At 38.4% G+C, this 23,291-nt stretch overlaps 2 protein-coding genes across 6 annotated transcripts; both read left to right on the forward strand.

Annotated features, from left to right (window-relative positions):
* The first annotated feature begins 72 nt into the window (after positions 1 to 72).
* eno1b (enolase 1b, (alpha)) lies at positions 73 to 11,126 on the forward strand. 4 transcript variants are annotated; one of them, XM_079243003.1, is made up of 12 exons: positions 73 to 300; positions 3,150 to 3,244; positions 5,006 to 5,101; positions 5,714 to 5,772; positions 5,885 to 5,954; positions 6,470 to 6,603; positions 6,697 to 6,919; positions 7,285 to 7,482; positions 9,731 to 9,932; positions 10,116 to 10,224; positions 10,403 to 10,461; positions 10,758 to 11,126. In XM_079243003.1, the coding sequence occupies exons 1-12, from the start codon at positions 263 to 265 to the stop codon at positions 10,825 to 10,827; spliced, it is 1,353 nt and encodes a 450-aa protein (XP_079099129.1). In that variant the 5' UTR covers positions 73 to 262; the 3' UTR covers positions 10,828 to 11,126. The 4 variants fall into 4 exon arrangements, with proteins under 4 accessions (XP_079099129.1, XP_079099130.1, XP_079099128.1 ...); XM_079243004.1 differs by lacking the exon at positions 73 to 300 and adding an exon at positions 898 to 1,868; XM_079243002.1 differs by lacking the exon at positions 73 to 300 and having other exon boundaries at positions 898 to 3,244.
* A 1,122-nt stretch (positions 11,127 to 12,248) lies between these two features.
* On the forward strand, positions 12,249 to 23,007 carry rereb (arginine-glutamic acid dipeptide (RE) repeats b). Of its 2 annotated transcripts, none has more exons than XM_079242290.1 (17): positions 12,249 to 12,463; positions 13,380 to 13,428; positions 14,285 to 14,409; positions 14,871 to 14,970; positions 15,085 to 15,183; positions 16,320 to 16,400; positions 16,513 to 16,666; positions 16,778 to 16,864; positions 16,953 to 17,146; positions 17,335 to 17,490; positions 17,901 to 18,011; positions 18,177 to 19,276; positions 20,238 to 20,436; positions 20,528 to 21,230; positions 21,304 to 21,444; positions 21,527 to 21,701; positions 22,062 to 23,007. In XM_079242290.1, exons 1-17 carry the CDS (start codon positions 12,438 to 12,440, stop codon positions 22,093 to 22,095), a joined length of 3,534 nt encoding a protein of 1,177 aa, XP_079098416.1. In that variant the 5' UTR covers positions 12,249 to 12,437; the 3' UTR covers positions 22,096 to 23,007. The 2 variants fall into 2 exon arrangements, with proteins under 2 accessions (XP_079098416.1, XP_079098417.1); XM_079242291.1 differs by having other exon boundaries at positions 17,338 to 17,490.
* Positions 23,008 to 23,291: the final 284 nt, after the last annotated feature.

Here is a 23,291-nt window from a genome sequence, read left to right on the forward strand (position 1 = left end):
TTAGAGATCAGTCCCCTCGACGTACTTGTGTTCATCAATCCTTGGATTTTCTGTGACACTCTGAGAGCACATCCCCCAGTTGACCTATTTACTATTTTTAAAGAAACAGAACCGGACTCCGGCCAAAATGAACCAACCCCACCTAGAATATTAATGCATTAATCATTAATATGCAGTGTTGCTTCTCTGAGAGGGCTTTCCACAAAAGCCTTTAGAACTTGGCTGTTTTACTGACCAGCCAAAGGCACAGTTACAAGGATGAATGGTGTTGTTGGCAGAAAAACTGTGCCCAAGTTCAAGGTTAGTATTTGGACTTCTAGCATACAATCCTAAGCAAGTTCAGGTCAGAGCATTGCAATAGCTGAGCAAATTAAACTTCAAGACTAGTATTTAAATCTAGGTAATTGTGTTAAAATCAAAATGATTGAATGTTTTTACTGGATTACCACTGAACACTTTAGAGGTAACACAAAAAGTAATAAGTTGTCTCACTGGTTGTCTCAGATGTTAGTGAAAACTCTGCTAACTTTGTGAATCTTAAAACTGCAAGAATTTCATGGTCATAATGGGCTTTTAATGATTTCTCTGAAGAGTTATATTTTGAGGGGCCATTGCTAGACACCTTAGATTAAAATGAAAATAATTGAATAAAAAAAAAATTGGAATCTAGGGCACAAATCTTAGGTTTTGGGGGATCGTCTTATACATTTACTAAATGATATTCTGATTCAGGGGCCAGTTATCGCTGTAATATTCTCCGAGGTTCTGCTTGTATCTTTGTGGCTTTGAAGTCAACATTAAAATATTTGTGCTTAAAAAGAATTTATTCCAACAAACTGTCAATGAATATTTGGTACAGCTGCCTCAAATGAATGAAAATTGAACCATGCACTAATGCACAAAAAAAAAAAAAAAGTGAGAATTTAGTGCAAATTTCAACAATCTGAAGATCTATATATAGCAATTCATTAAAGATGGTATTGCAAAGGCAAAGAGCTCAGGGGCCAGTTATCTCCACCTGGGAACCCATTTTTCTGGAAGCAAGTATCTGCCTGTTTGTTAAAAAGATTAACAACTAGACAACTGGAACTGGAGAGCTTGAGCATGGGAGGATGAGCTTCCTTGAATGGAAATGGAAATGGTTTTGGATGACTTTCTCAACCAGTATAAATAGATCTACACAGTTCAGGCAACCTGGGAGAGTGGTGGCCTAGTGGTTACAGAAGTTGAAAACTTTCTTAATTCTTAAAAATCGAGTTCAAATCCTCAGGCTACAAACAGAGGTGAACCACTTTAGTCCCCTGAAGAAGGTCCTTAACCCTCAGGCATCAGACCTATTCAACAACCTTAGCAGAAAGACAATGAAGGCACAGCCACCAGATGTTAGGCTTGTTTTATTAATTGAGCTTATGTTTACACATCTATTCTTGTGACAAAGTATTTAATGACTGTGTAGAGGCGTTTTGCTTAATAAGTTTTCTTTGGACAGTTGGCAGTGAAAATGTCATGACAGAATGGAGTTATGACTGAATGGAAGAGAAAAGCACAAAATTCAACATATTCAGATTTGAACTGTGCTGGAGTTTAGTGGCATCCACGCCAATCTCTAGGCTACCAAAGTAGAGTTAAAGCATGTCTTTCTTTCTTTCTTTCTTTCAAGAACATGTTTTGGTTTTGTTTGTTTTGCTGGTGTAGTTCAATTTTAAACCAGTGGGGGCGACAACACAGAGACGCGGGGTTTAGCGTGCCTGTGTTTCTAATTTGCAGAAGAAGAACTTCATTCCCCCCCCTTCTTTTACTCCTCATTGACTCACTCTTCCAAACTGTGCCAATCCAAGGAGGTAAACTTGTCGTTGGTCAGCATTGAGGTAGAGATGCACATTTATTTCGGTCACAATAGTTGTTGACTAGTTAATTTAATTAGTTTAACATCTCGTCTCACAAACGTATGTTATGATAAGCTAGTGTTGGATACTGATGCAAACACCTGCTACTTGCAGCGGTGTGTTTCCAGTTCAAGTAAAAGAAAGAAAAAGTCATTTATACACTCGGATAATTCACTCTATGTCATTCATTTGCAAATCATTAATAAAAAACAATGACCAATTCTAAATACATGTAAGCTTTATACGTCGTTCGGTGAACAATAAACGTTTGGCTAAATATCTCGCTGTAATATTCTCCGAGGTTCTGCTTGTATCTTTGTGGCTTTAAAGTCTACATTAAAATATTTGATCTTAAAAAGAATTTATTCCAACAAACTGTCAATGAACATTTGGTACAGCTGCCTCAAATGAATGAAAATTGCACCATGCACTAATGATACAAAAAAAAAAAAAAAAAGAAGAAAAAAAAAAAGTGAGAATTTAGTGCAAATTTCAACAATCTGAAGATCTATATATACCAATTCATTAAAGATGGTATTGCAAAGGCAAAGAGCTCACAGCTGGAGTTTTATTAAAATAAGTTTATTACTGGGCTAGTGGTATAGGCAATGAATACAACTGAGCCGGATTAAGAAAATATTTAACGTGGATAAAAGAAACCTACATAATCCTTTACTTCAATTTAGTATTAATCCATGTTGGGAGCTGTAACATCTATGTTACATATGTTATTTTCCAGAGGGTGCAGTTCTGTTTGCTACAAGGAGGATTCAGATGTTTTTTTATTGGGGCCTGTTGAATGCACAGAGGTGATGCATTATTGTTATGTAATATACCTGATTTTTTTGCAATGAGAGAATTTCTGTCATTCTCATAATGAATTTTTACTCAAAGCTAAATTAATAACTTACAGCTAGATGCGTAGAAAGCTTAACAGTGCTCAGGCAGACGCAGCAACTTTAGCATCCCAGCTGCCATATGATTAATCAGCTGAGGAGCCCTAATCCAATTAGGATAGTAGCTTGTCTGTTAGCACTCCTAAGCTTGCAGATAGGTCAGGATATTTTTGTGCAAGCTCCGGCAAGACAAGAGAGTAAAAGGTGTACAGCAGGCATATTTTGGTAATGGAAATGTTGACATCTAGATTTCTTCAGTTTACCTCTTCAGTATGTCATCAGGTGTTTGCCTGAAAACATTGAGCTTCTTAAGGAGTCACAGGTTTGTCACCAGAGGGTATAATGTTAAACTGTTTCACATCTCCAGGTTTTACAACATGTCCATTGTCAAGATCCACGCAAGAGAGATCTTTGATTCTCGTGGAAACCCCACAGTGGAAGTTGACCTTTATACTGACAAAGGTAGGCCTCATTGCACGCACTTAAAATCAGCTACTGTTTTTGAATAGTTAAAACTGTGCATTTATACGATAACAGTAATCCTGATTTATAAAGTCAATGCACATGTAGCTCAGTAACAACTACCATGAAGATTTAGTAATCTCTTCAAAGGGTGAGAGGGCGTTTTTGTTCTTCTTCACTTTTGACAGCAGTGTGTGATTAATGTGCATTACGTTAGCATAGCCCTGAGGGAGTATAGTGCTAAATTAATCAGATGGAGTGTTTGGTTTATCAAGACAACACAATTTTTGGCTTTAGAGATAGTTTATGATAGCACTGAGCTATGCAGGTCTCACACAGTGCAGAGGGGAGTGTTTTACGTCTTAGTGCAGAAGGACTGGTATGTATTCCAAATCCAAGGCTGAAGTTAGCACAAACTGGGAGGCGCTGAAAATAATCAGTTTCATCACAAAGAAGATGACGTGCTAAAAGTAATCATTAGATGTAGCTCAGGAATAGTGGTCAGACCACATGTTGAAGTGTCCTTGAGCAAGAGGCTGTGTGGGGCAAGTCCACTGCGTGTTTAATGGGTGTGGTGCTAGGTTTACGCCTTTTAAAGATGAAAAAGCACTTGTAAAAAGCAGAGACAGTAGCTGTGTTAAAAAGATTCAGAATGTGAACCCCTCCTTTTCAGATCAGTTTGGTAACAAAACAGATATTTGTTCATTGCTTTTTTTTTTTTTTTTTTTTTTTTTTTTTACATTATTATTATAAAGGCATGTAGAAGTTTACAAAATCTGATGGATATTGTAACTGTTTTTAGACCTTTTTGCATAAATGTTCCCATGCTGTGTTTTATGTACCTCATGTTAGCTGCTACCTCTGCTTCACTTGTTGAGTTTAAAAGTTGATATCAGTTTGTTTTCTCTTTATATTTAAATTGGTAAAATACATGAGAAATTAAAATAAATTGAGTTCATGAAGCCTTAAAACAAAAAGGATGCAGTATCATGTTCAACACCAGAGCAATTGGTGATGTTTGACCGTGTGAGGTATGTGTGCAACATTTAAAAATTTAGCTGGGCACTACTACACGCTGCGACAAATCTATTCTTGTTTAAATTAAGTCAATTCTGGGGACAATTGATCAAAACAGCAGCTCTGATCTAACAGCTGATCTTCAGGGGTTTTGTATAAATGATTGTCAGGAGAGCGTCATCATAACTTAACTGATTTTTTTTAAGCATGAATGTAGTTTATCTGGTTGACATTTGTTTTACATTAACATCATCTCACTTGCTAAGGTGCAGATAGTTAGTTTTCCTCTTTTCAGGAATAATGTATGGATGTTTGTCCTGAGGGTGCCAGTATGTGAAACATTTATGGCCCGCAGAAAAATGATAGCTACTTCGCTCCATGCTGTGAGTCTTTGATGATGTGGTTGATGCAGATCTCAGTCAGATGTTTGAAATAAAATGAAAGTTCAATGTTTTGCTTTTAGGAAGAACTTAAACTTCAAAAGTCAAATACTTTTTTTGTTTTGTGATCAAAATCAAGATCTGCATTTTTTTAAATTAATAGCACTCTTGTCTGATATTAAAGAAGTGGTTTCTCATTTTCTGATGTGTTTTTTAGGACCACTGACCAGCTGTAGACATGTTAATTGTTTCTCCCCAGGCAACATTGTGCTTGTTTGATTCATATATCTTTTTTTTTTAATGGTTCCTGTAAAACGTTTAACAGTTCTTGTGTCATATCTTTGCTCTTCTGCATATTTTCCAGGTTTGTTTAGAGCTGCTGTACCAAGTGGTGCATCCACTGGAATCTATGAAGCCTTGGAGCTCAGGGACAATGACAAGTCCCGCTACCTTGGGAAAGGTTTGCAATTTTAGCTTTCAAACTTTTATAAGGAAGAAATCTCATAGCTGGGCTATTTTTTTAAATATATTTATTGCCCTCACAGTTTTACTTCTTTTTTTTTTAATTGTCTATATTCCCTGTTCTCTTTTCCTCTTTGGCAGATGCAAATGGATTAGTGAGTTCCTTTACATGTCCTTAATCTAAAAACTAACATTGGCTTGTTTGACAACATAGGAATTATGCAATCAGGACAAGCAATCATTGAACGCTTTAGCGAATCTATTGCTCAATTTGTACGGTGGATTCATGGAGGCATGCTGTCAATTCAGTGTTGATATGTTCTTTCTTTTCTTTTAATCTTTTAATTTTAAGAAATTGATTTGTGAGAATAAAATTGGAAAAAAGTGACACACACACACACATATAAATATATATATATATATATATATATATATATATATATGTATATATATATGTATAAATATATATATATGTATAAATATATATTCTTTTTTTTTTCTTTTTTTCTATGCATGTGTGTTTAAGAAAGAAGGGTTGCATGTTTTTCCCAATCTTTGGTGTTTTTATCATAATATTGTGAAAGAATAAGCGTAAATCTTTCTATTGCAGGAGTCTCTCAGGCTGTAGAAAACATTAATTCAACAATTGCTCCTGCACTTGTTGGCCAGGTGAGATAATGACCCTTTTTCTTTATTTCTGTTTTAAGTTTCACTTCCGAAACATGAGTCGGAAGGCTTTTTGTTACTGGTGTAATCAAAACATGAATTTATCTTTCCTCAGGATGTCTCTGTTGTTGAGCAGGAGAAAATTGATCAGATGATGATTGACATGGATGGCACAGAAAACAAATGTATGTTACAATCCAAATATAATTTAACTGATGATAACCATATTTTCTGTGTAGACGTCATTAAAGACTTTTGATTTCTTCAGTATAGTTTTAAACAAGCTCTGTCCAATTGATCAAGTGGGACATTTTTATGGATTATACACACTTTGTCTCAGTATTGAGAATTACTATTGTGCTTCAGTATAAAGCATTTTTAATAATTGCTAAATATACAACAATACTACTACTACTACTACTACTACTACTACTACTACTAAGAATAATAATAATAGTAGTAATTAAACAATAATGATCATTTCATTTATAAGTGCATTTCATGACACTTGAGGTCACTGTACAAAATGATATTGAAACACATTGAAGGGAGGAAAATCCCAAAGACGTACTGTATTTAAAAAAAAAAAAAAACAGCAATAAATGATCTGACAGGCTGCTGGCTTTTGTTCATCTGCTTCGTTATTATTAAATCGTCAGTAGACACCAGAAATCTGACTAACTTTCTTCCCTCCAAACAGCCCAGTTTGGAGCAAATGCCATTCTGGGTGTGTCTTTGGCTGTATGCAAAGCTGGTGCAGCAGAGAAAGGAGTCCCCTTGTATCGCCATATTGCTGACTTGGCAGGAAATGCAGAGGTCATCTTGCCTGTACCGGTGAGACTTTAAAAGCAGCACACAAACATTTATAGGTTTTTTCTTATTCAGTTCACCCCTGGCCTCATTTCTTCCCACCTCCACCTCCACCAGGCCTTCAATGTGATTAACGGGGGCTCGCACGCAGGCAACAAGCTTGCTATGCAGGAATTCATGATCCTCCCCATCGGCGCCAGCACCTTCAAAGAAGCCATGCGCATTGGAGCAGAGGTTTACCACAATCTGAAAAATGTCATTAAGAAGAAGTATGGACAGGATGCCACAAATGTGGGAGATGAAGGTGGCTTTGCTCCAAACATACTGGAAAATCAGGAGGGTAGGCATTCAAGCTGCTGATTGTGTCAACTTGTCTTTTTGAAACTTTGCACATGAAACGGCTGTAAAATACAACTCTGGTTCTTAAAGTCAAATAAAACTGAAAGACGACGGCATGTTGACAGGTGACTAGAATGTCTCTTGCCTTTTAGCCTTATATTTAATGTCATTTTAAGAAAAACAAAACAAATAAGTTTAATAAAGATTAAATAAAGTGTTAAAACATAATTTATATGTGATTTGGGATGTTGAACAATCCCTGCATTTTCATACAAACTTAATGCTTTGTGACGGTCAGCAACGAGAAATGAAATGATGAAATCACGTCCGTTTTTTCTTGCCTCCATATCTGTTCACACACTGCAGCCCTGGAGTTATTGAAGGAAGCCATCTCCAAAGCAGGGTACACAGATGAAGTTGTGATCGGCATGGATGTGGCTGCATCTGAGTTCTACAGGGATGGAAAATACGACTTGGACTTCAAGTCGCCTGACGACCCAAGCCGTTACATAACTCCCGATGAGCTGGCTGATCTCTACAAGAGCTTTGTGAAGGATTATCCAGGTAAATGCATGATAATTTACACTTTTTAGCACAAAGCATGGGGTCATGCTGGATGCCATTTTATTCATTTAACTGTTTTATATGTAGTGAGGAAACCCTTGGTGTATAAATATGGTCAGTTTATAAATTAAAATAAAATTGAAAAGATGATCCCGTTCAAGTCCGTTTGACATTTTAAAGCCAAAAAAAATCAATAAAAATAAAAAACGTCTGTTGCGTATTTGTACTTTTACTTGCAAAGACAACTGTTTACAAATAAATCAGAATTTTATAATGAACTTATTTCATCATAAAATTATTTGACTGACCCCTTTTTTTTCTCTACTGGTTTTCCAGTCTGGATTTTATTTTAAATTCTTCATTATTTGGTAAACATAACCAGATATTGTGAAAACAGCTGCAGTTGGACAGTTGTCTATAACAAAAGTTCTTTCAGGATTTGCTTCACACCAGCTGCACTGTGTGTGTGCAGATTGGGATTTTCACTTCAGCTTTTATCTCTGATATTATAAATGTTAGAACATGCACAGCAGCTGCATTACACACATAAACTGAAATACCCAGCAGTTGCCTTCTACAGTTACCGCACACATGGCTGATGGGGTTTTTTTTGTTGTTTTGTTTTGCTTTTCTTACGAATTTGGTTTGTTTTGAAGACTTGTTTCCTGTCAAAAATAACATGCAGCTAAAATATTTATTGGTCATCATTTCTCAAAATAAAAAACAAACTTTTCAGGACAGATTTACCGATTATAATATGTTACAGATGTTATGTGTTTAAACCTTTATTCTTTAAAATAAGAACTATGCCTCTTCTAGCAGAAATTAAATTTCTGATCTTTATGTTGGTCATAATAACAAAATTAAATGTTGTGTTTGGGAATGCACAGATCCACTTTTTGCGAGTTCCAATCCGATACCTATATCTGAAATTTGAATATCTGCCAAGACCAATATCTGCCGATACCAAATCTGTTTATGTGAACTTTATTGGGACTATGGTTATTATTGCTGTTTATAACTGTGTAAGATTTTATTAGTGTAGGAGCCGATTTCTTTAACTGTGTTCTAATTGGTGCTGTTAGGGAGCGCTGTATTGTTACCTGGGCAGGTGACGCATATAGGAGGAACACGTCACTAGTTGGGTAGATGTTTGGCCCAGAAGGCAAATGGTTTTTGACCGCAGGGTGCGACGTGTAACTGGCACAAGAATTTTGGAGATGGAATAAAAGATGGATGAACCAGAAACTAAGGAATCAGAGTGAAATCAATCACGGTAACGCGGCGCGTCAAAACATTCTCAGACCAAGATGTCTCAGTGGCTTTGATTAGACTTAGCTCCTTCAATTAGGTTGTAATAAATTACCCATCTTTTCTGAAGTTACCTCACCAATACAAATATAATAACATTACAGATCTAACAATTTCAACAAGATTTATTTTGATTCGGCACATTTTACCTAAATACAACAATACATGTGGGGTTTTTGAAACAAAGATCTAGCTTTTAGTGTAACAAAAATGTCTCATTCTCACATTGAAGGCATTTATTTCTTTTAAAACATGTCCGAAGCATGTCATCAAGCACATCTGCGCTGGCTTGACTAGTGTGGTATCGGTTGTGGTATCGGTACACTTTTATTAATACCAAGTACAAGTACACACGCTTGGTATTGAGCCAATACCGAAACTGATATCAGTATCGGTGCATCCCTAGTTGTGTTTTCAGTACTCATCTTTCTCTCTGATATTGTGTTACAGTCTATCAACTTTGTTCTGCATTTATTGATTCATAAGCATTAATTTCACACAAAATTTGCATTCATAGACAGTTGATATGCTTCACTTCATGCTGCACTGTTGGTTTGAAGTTGCAAGACATGCTTTCTACTAATCTAGTGGCAAGATCCTGCTTCTTCTACTTAATATTTTGCTTTGGCATGTTTACCAGAAAAAGCTTAATAATGTGAACTTGTCAGTTTTAGAACAGCATGGAGCTGAAGTTTTAATACATTTATCTTTATTACAAAATCCTTTTGCTGTGCTTATTAAAAAAAAAAAAAAAAAAAAAAAAAAAATCATTAATGCTGCAGATTTTTCTATTTTGTTGGACTTGGGTATCTTTATTGCTGGATTTGACTTTATAACCACAGATGTACTAAACTTTGATAAGACTTTATGAAACCTCAGCTGGATTGCAAATACTTCACTGTAAGCACACTAATCATCTGTTTAATGACTGTTTTAGTGGTGTCCATCGAGGATCCATTCGACCAGGACGACTGGGCGGCCTGGACCAACTTTACTGCTAGCACCGACATCCAGGTTGTTGGAGACGACTTGACTGTGACGAATCCTAACCGCATCTGCAAGGCTGTGGAGGAGGCAGCCTGCAACTGCCTTCTGCTGAAAGTCAATCAGATTGGCACAGTCACCGAGTCAATGAAAGCGTAAGTCAGCATATTACTGGATGGAACTAAATGGATGTTGCATTGTGGCTGGGGAGAAGGAAGTCTGGGCTTTCCTGCTTAGGCTGTGACCCACGTGACCCGACCCCGGCTAAGCAGCAGAAAATGGAAAGATGTACTCCTACAATGCTAGAATGTCAAGTGAGATATCATTGGACCTTGCAGGTGTAAGATGGCCCAGGAGAGTGGCTGGGGTGTGATGGTTAGTCATCGCTCTGGTGAAACTGAGGACACCTTCATAGCAGATCTGGTGGTCGGGTTATGCACTGGACAGGTAACATACAAAAGTGACTAAAGAATGCTAAATCTGAATTGTGCATACGTTATGTGTGGATTAATGCCACAGGACATATTTCCACTGAAAAAAAACTTAACCCCATCAATTGTAGTTGAATATCAAAATCATGACATGGACAAAGAAATCAGGCTAAAACAGGTTTTCTCAAACCTAGATCAAGACTGGGGCTCCCTGTCGTTCTGAGAGGCTGGCCAAATACAACCAGATCCTGAGGTGAGCTACAATTTTTTTTTTTTCTGTTAAATCTATTAATTTCATTTAAATTATTTTTTTACTTTACTAAATTAATTTATGGTACTTTAATCTGACAAGAGTTGCTAAATTAAAAAATAAGCCATCTTAAATATCAAAATCCTGTTTCATTTATTGCGTTAATCAGAATCTTAACTATCCTTAAAGGTAAATTGTGCATCATCAGTTATGTATCTGTATTTTTAAAAAAAAAAAAAAAAAAAAAAGTTTAAAAAATTAGGAGCATGAACTAACCTAAAAATATTTTCTTTTTGCAGAATTGAAGAGGAGTTGGGAGACAAGGCAGTGTTTGCTGGCAAAAACTTCAGAAAACCTGTGATTGAGTGAATCTTTTACTTACGGATTTATAAACAAATGGATGACATTAGTGCAATAATGTTTAATGTAGAACTATTCACTACTAACAGTGGTAATAAGCGTACATAGTGCATATCATATTCACTGGAATTGTTAATCATAAACATTCATCTGGTCTATTTGTGGGGTTTTTTTTTTTTTTTTGTTTTGTTTTTTTTTAAGGTGTTAAATAATAGATTTAATTGAAGCACCTAAAAATAGTTCAAACAACACATGCATTGTGACAAATATAATAAAGTTTTGTTTGTGACCAACCTTGTTACATGATTTTCTTCTTTACCAGGATGGTAGATGTTTAATATTAATAGGACTTTAAATGAGTGGGAGACTTCCAGACCTGTTGACTTTGTCTCACTTTGGTTCAGGTTTACAATCTAAATCAATATCAATGAAGTTAATGGTAATTTAACGTCAATTTTTAGATTGTCATTGTTTTTTAGAACTACATATAATTTTTTTTTTTATCCGTTTCAAATGCTTGGTGGGCGGTGGTGTGGTGGGGGGTTCTGGTGTCCTTTTTCAATCCCATATCCAGGTGGTCCGCTTTATTTCTGTACCTGTCAGGGGTCTTTCTCACATATCTTAACCCTCTTCTGGAATTTAGTTTTTACATCTTAACTTTGACCTTAACTGTAGTCAAAGCTGATTTATAAACTATTCTTGAATTTTAAAACTAATTTGAAGAATAGCATCGAAGTGTTTTTTTTCTTTTTGGGTTTTTTTTTTTTATAAGAATATATGACAATATGTGGGCACAAGTTTGGACTCTTGTAAGGGCACTGTGCTTGTAAGAAGAAATTGTTTTGAATAAAAAGAAAATTACATAAAGAATATAAGTTAAACTTTTTTCCAGCAAATTTTTAAACAATTTTATGTATTTTAGAATTATGTATGTATGTGTATATATATATATATATATATATATATATATATATATATAGTGTGTGTGTGTGTGTGTGTGTAAAATTCTAAGATTTATGACATTAGCAATGGTTAATTCAGGCAAAAATGCAACATTTGAATGATGTATCTCCGTTAAACGCTGTGATTGAAACTAAACTAAAGCATTAAACCCAAAACCTAAACGATCAATAACATAATCCAACATTAATGACAAGCGCTGTCCATTATGTATTGATGGCGCGCGGTGTGATGTTTGTCTTGCATAATAATTGCCGACCGCAAGAGGACACGGTGTGATATGTAGCTTGATTCATGGCCGCCTGCGATGCAGCAGCAGCAGCTGATGAAGCGCCGTCTCTGCTGCTGATGATCCGCAGCACATGCTCAGTTATGTACACCCAGACAACTTTGAAGGCTTAGCTGTGGCTGCTGAGGTCATCGCTCTGAGGGGAGAAGAGGAAAAAAAAAAAAAAAAAACTAGACCGAGTCCCTCCGCTATACCGCCTCCATTTTGAACAGCCATGTAATAGGGGATTCGCATAGTTAGTGAGTGTGTGTGTGTGTGTGTGTGTGTGTGTGTGTGTGTGTGTGTGTGTGTGTGTGTGTGTGTGTGTGTGTGTGTGTATCGCCCACTGCGCTGCGTAGTGTCAACAAGCCACATCCAAACATCCTTCGACATGGACGACTTGTTCAGTCCGCGCAGGTAACTTCATTAACTTACCGCGTACATTTATGCTGCATTTACTACATAGTTTTCTTAAACGTGTCTACTAGTGTTTAGCAGCGTTACTTTTAGAGGCGTTTGTTTGCAATACTCGGAGTGTCAGTGGTCACGAAGTTCGTGTGTGGCTAACAAGCTAGCCAAATAACAGCGTTTATGTTAATGCAGCCTCGTTAGCAGCTAGCAGCTCCTGCTGGCAAAATGCCTCTCTTCTCTATAATGTAGCTCACACTTATATCTGCAGTGGATATTTAAATAGTGTAGGTAAACCAGAATAGCCTCAGGTACAGCTGACAAATACATTTAGAGAACATACTGTTATATCCTCGTTGGGTTTGAGGCGTATTTACATGGCTTGTTGCTAATGGATGTCAACATGTTGTGCATGCTAACCTTGATGTGCATTATTGATTGCATACTTTAGCTGTGAAAAACTACGCGGGTCATTCGGCTAAACACTGTCAGCCTGTTTAGATCCCCCCGAAGCAGCACTCGCTGTTCTTATAATGGTGGTGACCGTAAAAATTAGCAGCTCATGTATGATTGATTGACAGTGTTTTGCGGCCGCTGTAGCGTCGGATTTCATTCATGTAATATAAGGAGCCGTCAGCTGAGATTGGCTCGCAGAGGTGCAGGGGCGGGATGTTGTTCCGCTGCTGAAATCAGTGGTCAGTGGGAGGGAAGCTGTGCTGACAAGTTACCTAAACCCATATTGATCATATGTCTGTCCACAAACTCCACAGGGTTAATTACACATTAGTTTGCTATTCTCCAGCCTGGCAATCTCTCCAGTTGAGCTTGTTTTGCTCCTGCTTATTTTTAGGTGAAGTTTTTTTTTTTCTTTTCAAATGTGTCATTGATCTAATTGTATTTCCCCCCTGTTTTTCTCAAATATTAGGAGCCTGAACAGCACACAGGGGGAGATCAGAGTGGGACCAAGCCACCAGGTACAATTTGACAAAAGTTCAATTTTCTTTTTAGGTCATAAAAGAAACAAACAAAAAAGATTGTGCAGTTATAATGCATTCAAATATCTCCTCCCATCTGGACCACCACTGGGAGAACTAGTTTAAAGTTTGAAGGTTCTTGAGCTAAAGAATCAGTAAAATTATTACTAATATCTGTCCAATACACCTTAATAGTAGATATTTTTTCTGAAAATTATTTTCACATAATACATAAATGAACAACCAAGAAAAAAAAAAACTGCAGGAACCCAGCAAATAACACATACTGTGTTGTTTACGTTGTATAAAAAATGTAATTTATCAGCCAGTAAAGCATAAAAGAAATTAAATGAAAAGCATACAAATATAATAATATATTATAATAATATCATATAATGCATTCAAATATCTCCTCCCATCTCTGGACCACCACTGGGAGAACTAGTTTAAAGTTTGAAGGTTCTTCATCTAAAGAATCAGTGAGATTATCATTAATTAATATCAGTCCTATACACCTTAATAGTAGATGGTTTTTATGAAAATTGTTTTCACATAATACATAAATGAACAAACAAGAAAAAAGAAACTGCAGGAACCCAGCAAATAACACATACTGTGTTGTTTACGTTGTATAAAAAATGTAATATATCAGCCAGTAAAGCATAAAAAAAAATCAAGTGAAAAGCATACACTGCCAGCAAGACATTTAATAAGCATAGTACTAATGATTATTTAAGATATTGTTTGTTTTTAAATGCTTGTCAGTCTTTTTCTGTGTCCCACAATTAGTTCTGTTGTGCGTAGTTGCTGCACAGATGCAAAGTGAATTTTGTGCGTTTTCTCTGGTTTTATTCAGGCTAAGCTCCCAGAGTTGCAGCCGCAGCCTGCACCGGGCGCACAGACTCAAACGGAGAAGGAAGAGCTCATGTGGGCGCCTGGAGTCAATGACTGTGACCTTCTCATGTACCTTAGAGCAGCCAGGTTAGTGTCTATACTAAAAGTTGAAAAGGTTCTGGTATCTTTGTAACTTTATTGGAATAATAACACTTAAGTAGTCTTCTCCATAAAAGCAACTAAAAAGAATGGAAGCCCATATCTCATCCTGTTTTCTGTACTGCCTTCGGCTGTACTTAGTTACTCTGTCAAAATGGATGAATAATGGATTGACGTATTTATGCACCTGGGATTTTAAAGGCAATCTCCATAGTCAGCATCTGCGTCATTCAAAAGAATACCAAATAAGTCTCCCCTCAAAGGCCAGTGTCACATTTTCATGGGGGTCCATTATAGTGTGCTTTGTTCAGTTGATATTTACCAGAAATGTTTTGTTTTTATGTTAGAATGATCTCTTTTTTTTTAATGGATGTCATTGATCCTAGTGTCAAAAGGTTTCCTTGATATCTGATTTATATGGTAACATGAATGTGTTTTTCATTTTTAAGGAGTATGGCAGCGTTTGCAGGAATGTGTGATGGTGGATCTACAGAGGATGGATGCTTAGCAGCCTCCCGTGATGACACCACACTCAACGCTCTTAACATGGTGCGGAGCACCCTTTGAATTTGTGTCTTTTTCAACTGCTGCTAAGAAATATTGTTATTGTAATTGTTAGGTACAAACACTCAAGTCTTTGTTTGTTTTTTCTATCAAATTTAGCTCCATGCAAGCCATTATGATGCGGCAAAAGCTCTGCAGCGCCTGGTCAAGAAGCCATTACCAAAACTTATTGAAAAATGCTGGTCAGAAGATGATGTGGTGAGCGGCTCCTTTACCTTTAAGCTACACCTAAGTCAGCGATTGAAAGTTTGTGCAAGCAAGGGTTGCAGCAACAAAGGGACTTATGGTTATTTGTACAATGAAATACCTGACAAGACATGAGATTTTCATAGGTATGCACAGATTGTTTGGTTGCTGACTGAAATTTGACCATTTTTTAACACAAGTTGTTGTTGTCAACACCAGTGGCTAGTTTGCTTCTTTAAAGACCCCTTTTAGCTCATTCTTTTAGAAAGTTGACAAGCAACAAATGAATTAAGTTTAAGAACAAACACCTCTAGTAGTTCCTCTTGAGAATCAAGTCTCCTCCTTGCTGCTGGAATTTCTCACACTGCTCATTCAAAAGCAGAGAAAACATCTTAATCTGGTGCTCATGTTCTGTTGCCTCGAAATTTTTCTCAGTAATTGTACATGGAAGTATGATCAAGATGAAAGTACATCTATTTTCTTTCTTCCTGTTCATCTTTGTAAGGTCTAAAGCTGTATCAGAGGATCCCAGTAGCTTGTACATGCCTTGGAAGAGACTTTAGATTAATATATATAGTTTTAATCAAATGCTTTCAGTCACAGTTTTAGACTTATTTTGTTGTTGTAGTAACAATAAAAATAGGAAAATGACTCAAGCTTTACTGCAAATTCAAGTCTGTTAATATGCAGTGTATGTGAGCAGACTGGGAAGAGGCAAACTGGGGAAATTTAATTTATCTTCTCAGAGCAGAATTTGCAATACAAACCAGCACATATAATTCTTCTCAGGTTTTAGATTCATTTTGATTCATTTAATCTAGTTTCATCTTACACACAGACCTTGCTGCAAGCTAGTCCAAAAGCTGTGGGTTATTATAAAACTGCAGTAATATTTTTAATTAAAACAAAGTTATAGACCATTTTCTTTTTGTATGAAAGAAAATGAGAAATTTACCAAACTGCAATGAGTCGGTCTCTTTCATTTCCTCCCTTTTTCAATCAACCCCAAGAATTAATGTCTAAGGAAAAATCTTCACATTGCTAGTTGGCAGATACCAAAACATATCATGCCACTTACTTTTCATTTAATTCTCTTTTCATAACTGAATATGAATACATTTATCCATTTCTCCTGTTTTATCAAACAGAAACGCTTCATCAAAGGCCTGAGACAGTATGGGAAAAACTTCTTTCGCATTCGGAAGGACTTTCTGCCCACCAAAAAGACCGTATGTGCTTGCTTTTTATTTCGCGTTTTGCATTGCACACTGGAAATGCTTTGATGCCATAACCTTGTCTGTTAGACACCATGCTGAAAAATAGCTGTGTTCCTTTTATCAGGGAGAGCTCATTACATTTTATTACCACTGGAAGAAAACACCAGAGGCCGCAGGAACAAGAGCTTATCGACAGCAACGCCGCCAGCCATCCTCTCGTAAAGCAAAGACTCGATCTGCACCAGCTCCTGACAACACTTCCTCTCGAAATTACTCAGGTGAACTCTTCCTAATGTTTCTTGAAAACCTGTTGCCACCTCACATGAAAGGAACAACCATTTGTTCAAGAACCATATTTCCACTGTGTAAACTGCCTCTTTCCTCTGCAGTGGATGCGAGTTCTGCCAGTGAGGATGATCTTGACAGTGAAGACAGCGAGCAAGACGTCAAGAGCTGTAGTCACTGTGGTACAACAAGTGAGCTTAAGTTGAAACTTGTTTAACTGCTGAGATCCGTTTTACTAGTTTTGGGAACTTGTGCTTAAAGTATTTGTTCTTGTAACAGGCTCTAAGGATTGGCATCAGGTTGGAAGAGACAGCCGCTTCCTTTGCACGAGTTGTCGCACATATGAGAACAAACATGGATGTCTGCCGCCAGCTTCAAAATCTGCAAGCGGTTCATTCATGTTCAAACCTGTTAAAGCGGAAGAGGAGGTGAACAGCAAGCATGGCATGAGGACTCGTCGTAGCAGAGCACCTGTAAGCCCCAGGCTGGAACATTAAATTTACGAGTTCTAGTGCCATTTTATAGTTGCATAGAAAAGATACAATAGCTTATTTAATCTTTAAAAATGTTTTATATTTTAACTCATTTGTTCAGCAACACGTAAACATATATTTACTGTTTGGAGTTTTAACCGTGTTCACTGCTGACTGTCTTTTTATAGCAGTTGTCGTCTTTAAGAAGTGGTCACAGGAGGCTCACAGGCTCACCCAACCGTGAGGATCAGCAGTCCAGTAACCAGCCCAGCGGAACAATCTCTAGTTCTTTGAGATCATCTTCCACAGATAATAAGACTGACTCCACAAAGAGAACAAATAAGGTAAAAAACCAACATCTCTGCATTCCTGAAGAATGACCTAATCCATACATAGTTCTGTGGCGAGAAGTAACAAGTTTGATTTTAATTTTGTGGAAATTATTGGTTATTTTACTGTTCTTCCCTTATTAAACTCTGTGCATTCATGACAAATCAGCCATTACTGAGGTTTCTTTGTGAAGCCTAATTTCCACCAGTGGGTCTGGGTCAGTACACAGAGGTTTGGTTGGGTTCTAGTTTAGTAAATGCTGATCTCCTCTGCATATTAATATACCCTTATCTGTAATGCAGGCAGTGTTATCATCCTGTTTTTTGCGTGTGAAATCCATTGGTGGAAACAGGGCTTCAGTGCTTATTGACACTAATGTTCAAACTGGTGTGTGTGTGTGTGTGTAATTATGCTTTTTCTGCAGAAGATAAAAGAGGAGGTAACGTTGCCAAAGACAACAAAGCGTGTACGGGAAAGTCCCGCTCTGGAGCCTGATGAGCCTGAAAAAATCACACCCAAAAGGCCAAAAACTCAGGTAAGAGAGCAACCAAATAAGTGTATTACTGTACAAAAAAAAGAAGCTTATTTTGGTTAGAAAAAAGAAAAGAAGAGACCCATTTAAAAGTCTTTGTTGTGGAAAAAGTTATGAGGATATTTGTTTAGAAATGAAAACATGAACCAAATTGATTTTTTCCTCCAGGACACACAGGGCACCCGGGCAGAGGCAGAGGAGGAAAGCTCTTCAGAAAGCCGCAGTGCTCAGGACGATGGTAGTGACACCAAAGACATTGATCAGGACAACCGCAGCTCCTCTCCCAGTATTCCCAGCCCTCAACAGGGTAATGAGAGCGACTCCGACTCCTCTGCCCAGCCAAATGGGATCCCAGCAGAGCCTGTTACTCCTGCTCCTGTGTCAGCTGACACACCGGCCATCTCTGCTCAGGTTGCTGCCGTTGCTTCCCAGCCACCGCAAACCCTGCCCTCAGCTAATCCAGCTCAAAGCCCCCCTCCACCCTCTCCAGACCCCCCTCAGCCAGCCACTGGACAGACAACCTCCACTGCGGGGGGACGCAGCCGATCACCGCCTTCCAGTCACGCTCCCTCTGGTCCGCGGCCTCCTCCATCAGCACTGGAGGCTCCTCTTTCTCCAGCATTTCACATCCCACCTGCTCTCAGCTCTACGCAGCCACATGGGTCCTCTCAGACCCCACAACGCCCCCCACCCTTCTTTAAGGAAACACAGCTTCCCCAACCTCCTCTAACCGGCCTCCAGATCAAGCCTCCACCCACCACCCCTATTCCACCTTCACACAAACAGCTCCCACATCCCTCAGCTGCACCTTTCCCCCAGATGCCATCCAATCTCCCCCCTCCTCCTGCTTTAAAGCCTCTCACTTCTCTGCCCAACCAGCATCCTCCAGGCGCCCCTCCTCCTCCTCTTCAGCTTATGCCGCATCCTTTGCCAGCTCATACACTCCCAGCTCAACTTCCAGTGATCTCTCAGGCACCAACCCACTCTGGAAAAAGCCCCTCCTCTTCCCAGCCACAAGCTGCTGCCCCCCTTCCTCTCACCTCTGTCACATCATCCACTCTTGGCCCCGTTCCAAGTCTTCAGCCATCCTTCTCCCCTCTTCCTGTGAGGTCCTCGTCGAGTGTCACTGCTGTGGGATCGCAAGTTCCGATTAAAGAAGAGCCACTAGATGAGATGGAAGAGGCCAAAAGCCCGCCATCTCCACCTCGAAGCCCCTCACCCGAACCCACCGTCGTGAATATGGCAAGCCATGCCAGCCAGTCTGCACGGTACGCTTTTTACATCGCAGCCACATGGAATATAAAGAATCCAGTTCGTAGATTTTTTTTTTTTAAATTATGAAGTTTCTTAAAACTAAGTGAGACAAGTGATAAAAGCAAGTCTGAAAATGGGTGGAATTGCAAAGTTTCAATAACTTGTAAAATGTTTGTGAGCATCAAGGACAGAAAAGTCAGATTTATTTTGGGAACATTTTACTAAATAATAATAAATCAATAGTTATGACGAGACAGCTTGGGTTGTTCAAAGTAATCACATTTACAGCTACAAAAGTACAAGTGACTATAAACAATATGCCTGCTTAGCTGATGTGAAAATATTATCTGAAAGCCACCTTCAGTTAGCTGTTCTTCTACTATGCATACCATATAAGTGTTTCACTTGACTTTTGTTTGGGGTGGGGCAGTGAGTTTGCAGTGGGAACACCTACTTTCCTGCTGTGGTTCAATCAAAGTTTCACATTTGCAATGACAGAGCATTAAATCAGCAAATTAAAACAGACCAACAGGCTGTAAAACTACAGCAATGAGCTCTGGTTTTCTAAAACTGACTCAACCTGAACAACTGTGATTTCGGCTTTTTGCATTTATACTTAAAAAGAATTTCAGAAGTCAGTGTTCCTCAAGTCATCTTCCAACTTTTACATTTCCAGATAAAACACTGTGTTCATAGGTGACTTCCTGCTTGTTAGTATTGCTGGACATTATTGTAAAGACTATTTATTTATGTATTAATGTTAATATCATCATAAGCCACAAGCCAAAACTTAAAATAAGACTAAAAAAACATGATTAAAGGGTTAATGAAAACGTATATAAATAGGAACCACTTATTGAAATATCTGTATTCTGGAATATCCCTGATATCCTTATTATATTCCCTTTTTAGGAAATTGTGGAATTTTTGCATAAAAATAGGTTGATTGTTCATCGTTGAATCTGTTTCTTTCAGGTTTATCAAACACTTGGACCGTGGCTACAATTCATGTGCAAGGACAGACTTTTTCTTTACTCCGCTGGTGTCCTCCAAGCTGGCCAAGAAAAGGGAGGAGGCTACTGAAAGATCTAGGAGAGAGCCGGAGTACAGTGCTCGACAAGAGCGTGAAAGAGAAAAAGAAAGGGAGCGAGAAAGGGAGGCGGATAGAAGCGCTGTGAGTAAAATATTCTTTTTTTTTTTTTTTGTTCGTTGTAACATTTTTGTCTTAAATCGTCAACTATTTCACGCAGTATCTTTGCTTTCAGAGAGCATCCAGTTCCTCACATGACAGTCGCATTAATGAGGCTCAGATGGCGGCTCAGAGCCACGGACGACCCTCCTTTGAGCAACCACCCACCACTGTAGCAGCCGTGCCGCCCTACATTGGTCCAGACACGCCAGCCCTGCGCACCCTGAGTGACTACGCACGGCCTCATGTCATGTCCCCCTCTAATCGCAACCATCCTTTCTACGTGTCCCTGAGCCCCGGCGACCCCATGCTGGCATACCACATGCCTGGACTGTACAGCGCTGAGCCCAGCCTCAGGGAGCGAGAGCTGAGAAATCTCAGAGAAAGAGAGCTCCGTGAAAGGATGAAGCCTGGCTTTGAGGTCAAACCCCCGGATCTGGAAACCTTGCACCCCTCAACCAACCCTATGGAGCACTTTGCCAGGCATGGAGCACTGGGTCTTCCCCACATCCCTGGGCCCCCCCATCCATTTGTTCCCTTCCATCCTGGGCTGAACCATCTAGAGCGTGAGAGGATGGCCCTGGCAGGGCATCAGTTGCGGCCAGAGCTGAGTTATGCTGAGCGACTTACTGCAGAGCGGCTTCACGCTGAGAGGATGGCATCTGTGGCGACTGATCCTGCTGCTCGGCTGCAGATGCTCAATGTGACGCCTCACCATCACCAGCACTCTCACATTCACTCCCACCTCCACCTGCACCAACAAGATCCCCTCAGTCAAGGTGAAAATAATTGGTCAGCATTAATTCACATAAAATGATCCATATTTACTCCATGTTTTATTTCCTCCTACAGGTTCAAGCCCTCATCCCCTTGTGGACCCACTGGCAACAGGACCACGTTTGGCTCGATTCCCCTTCCCTGCAGGCCCACTCCCTAACCCTTTGCTCAGTGACCTCCCTCATGATCACGAGATGCTGCGCCACCCACTGTTTGGTTTGTAACTCCTTCCACACGTCGAGTCCTGTACGCGTAAACCAGTTCAATTCAATCTGATCTACTTTTCTGGTTTCCACAGGGGCTGCATATCCACGGGAGCTGCAGGGTCCAATTCCCCAGATGTCCGCCTCACATCAGCTCCAGGCCATGCATGCTCAGTCTGCAGAGCTGCAGAGGATGGCAATGGAGCAGCAGTGGCTTCATGGGCATCACCTCCATGGAGGCCCCATACCCAGTCAGGAGGATTATTACAGGTGAGAACATCGTCCATGACTTGAAGAGTTTAAAATCTGTTGCTGAAAAATGAATAAATTCTGTTTATTTATATTACTTTAAGGGAGGCATCAGTCTCCTAATTTGTCTGCCTGCATGTTGCATCAGTGCAGGATCAAGACATTATATTAAATCTGCAAATAAATGAAACTTAAAAGTACTCCCGACTCTGAAATCAAAAGTTTTTGTCATTTATTAAGGTAATTGTAGCGCTTGTAGGTACAATCTTTTTGTGTTTTGCGTGGTGAAGCTAAAATAAAGATAAATGTGAAGGCTTATGAATGTTAAACTTGTGATACATGACAGCTGCCCAAAACCTTTGCTCATCTCTGTCTTTTAAGCCGTCTGAAGAAAGAAGGTGACAAGCCATCTTGAGGTGGTGCATGCTCCGAAGTTCTACTCTAAAACTCAATACTGTGTACTTTGACACTGTAAGAGAATAATTTGTCTTTTTTTGTTGGTTTGTGCTAATATATTTTAGAAAAATATCTGTGGATCTTTATGTGCATTCCTTGTTCAGCACTTCTGGAGACTTTAAAAGTCTGAGACTTTCCGATCACTAAAGAATCAACACTAGTTTTATTGTCAAAATGATGAATAATCTCACCCACTGATATAAGTTTTCTTTTTGTAAATTTACTAAAGGATGTGGGAACATACTTTGATGTTAACTTTGAATATCCATATTATGATTTCTAAAGGATTTTCTTGTACAGAATGACATTTAAATCAATGTGTGGATGATAGTTATTACCTAGCATGATTCATCCTTTAGTTTTCTCAGAGCTAGAGTAGCAATTTGCATCGTGGCGTTAGACTTTGAAAGCAAAGTAGCTGGTTGATTTACTCCTAAATCTGCTAATTATTTGTTTAAATCCTAAAATTTTATATATATCAAGATATCTTTTCACAGTATAACCGAAGCTTTTACTCCCTCGTTTTTGAGATTGTAAATATTACATGTTGACATTATTCTATATTAATAAGTACTATTGATATATCAGTAGATGTGGATTCTTGACCCTTGATTGAGCACGAGAACAGGAAAACATAAGCTAAAAATGATATAAGGTGGGATTATTAAATTGGACCACAGTCTGTCTCTACTGACAGAAAGTTTTGTTAGAAAAGTGTAATTACACTGTTTTAACATGAATGACCCAACTGGTTAGAAACTAAATCTCAATCATTTGATTGGAGTTTTGAAAAGAACTGCCAAAATTCAGTATTTATGTGGTATACTATCAAATTGTATCCATGGCATATTTATTTCAATAAATATTTCTGCAATAACACACATTTCTCTTTATTTTCCCCAAAGAAAAATGTAATCGGTATCCAGTTTGTAAATAGCACTTGGCTCAAGCGTATTTATCGTTACATTATGTTGTTGCAGTTTAAACAAGGGAGCATAAAAGTATTAACCAGGTTTTATTTGACATGGACCTGGAATGACTATTTTACATGATTTAATTTGTAATCTCAGGAACATCTAGATTTGCTTTGCATAAGAGCTCCACTTTTTTTTTTTTTTTTTTCTTTTTTCAAAACAATGAAGAGATTTCCTGCTG

This window comes from Telmatherina bonti (assembly GCF_933228915.1).
Source record: "Telmatherina bonti genome assembly, chromosome: 6".
NCBI classification, from domain to species: domain Eukaryota; kingdom Metazoa; phylum Chordata; class Actinopteri; order Atheriniformes; family Telmatherinidae; genus Telmatherina; species Telmatherina bonti.

What these genes read in the sequence shown, in the direction of transcription:
- eno1b (XM_079243002.1), top strand. Translation starts at nt 3,055, where the DNA reads ATGTCATCAGGTGTTTGCCTGAAAACATTGAGCTTCTTAAGGAGTCAC. An exon ending in CTCCTGCACTTGTTGGCCAG is followed by an intron (nt 5,773 to 5,884) that starts GTGAGATAATGA and finishes ATCTTTCCTCAG; the next exon opens with GATGTCTCTGTTGTTGAGCA. An exon ending in TCGGGTTATGCACTGGACAG is followed by an intron (nt 10,225 to 10,402) that starts GTAACATACAAA and finishes TCTCAAACCTAG; the next exon opens with ATCAAGACTGGGGCTCCCTG.
- rereb (XM_079242290.1), top strand. Translation starts at nt 12,438, where the DNA reads ATGGACGACTTGTTCAGTCCGCGCAG. An exon ending in GACTTGTTCAGTCCGCGCAG is followed by an intron (nt 12,464 to 13,379) that starts GTAACTTCATTA and finishes CTCAAATATTAG; the next exon opens with GAGCCTGAACAGCACACAGG. An exon ending in GGGAGGCGGATAGAAGCGCT is followed by an intron (nt 20,437 to 20,527) that starts GTGAGTAAAATA and finishes CTTTGCTTTCAG; the next exon opens with AGAGCATCCAGTTCCTCACA.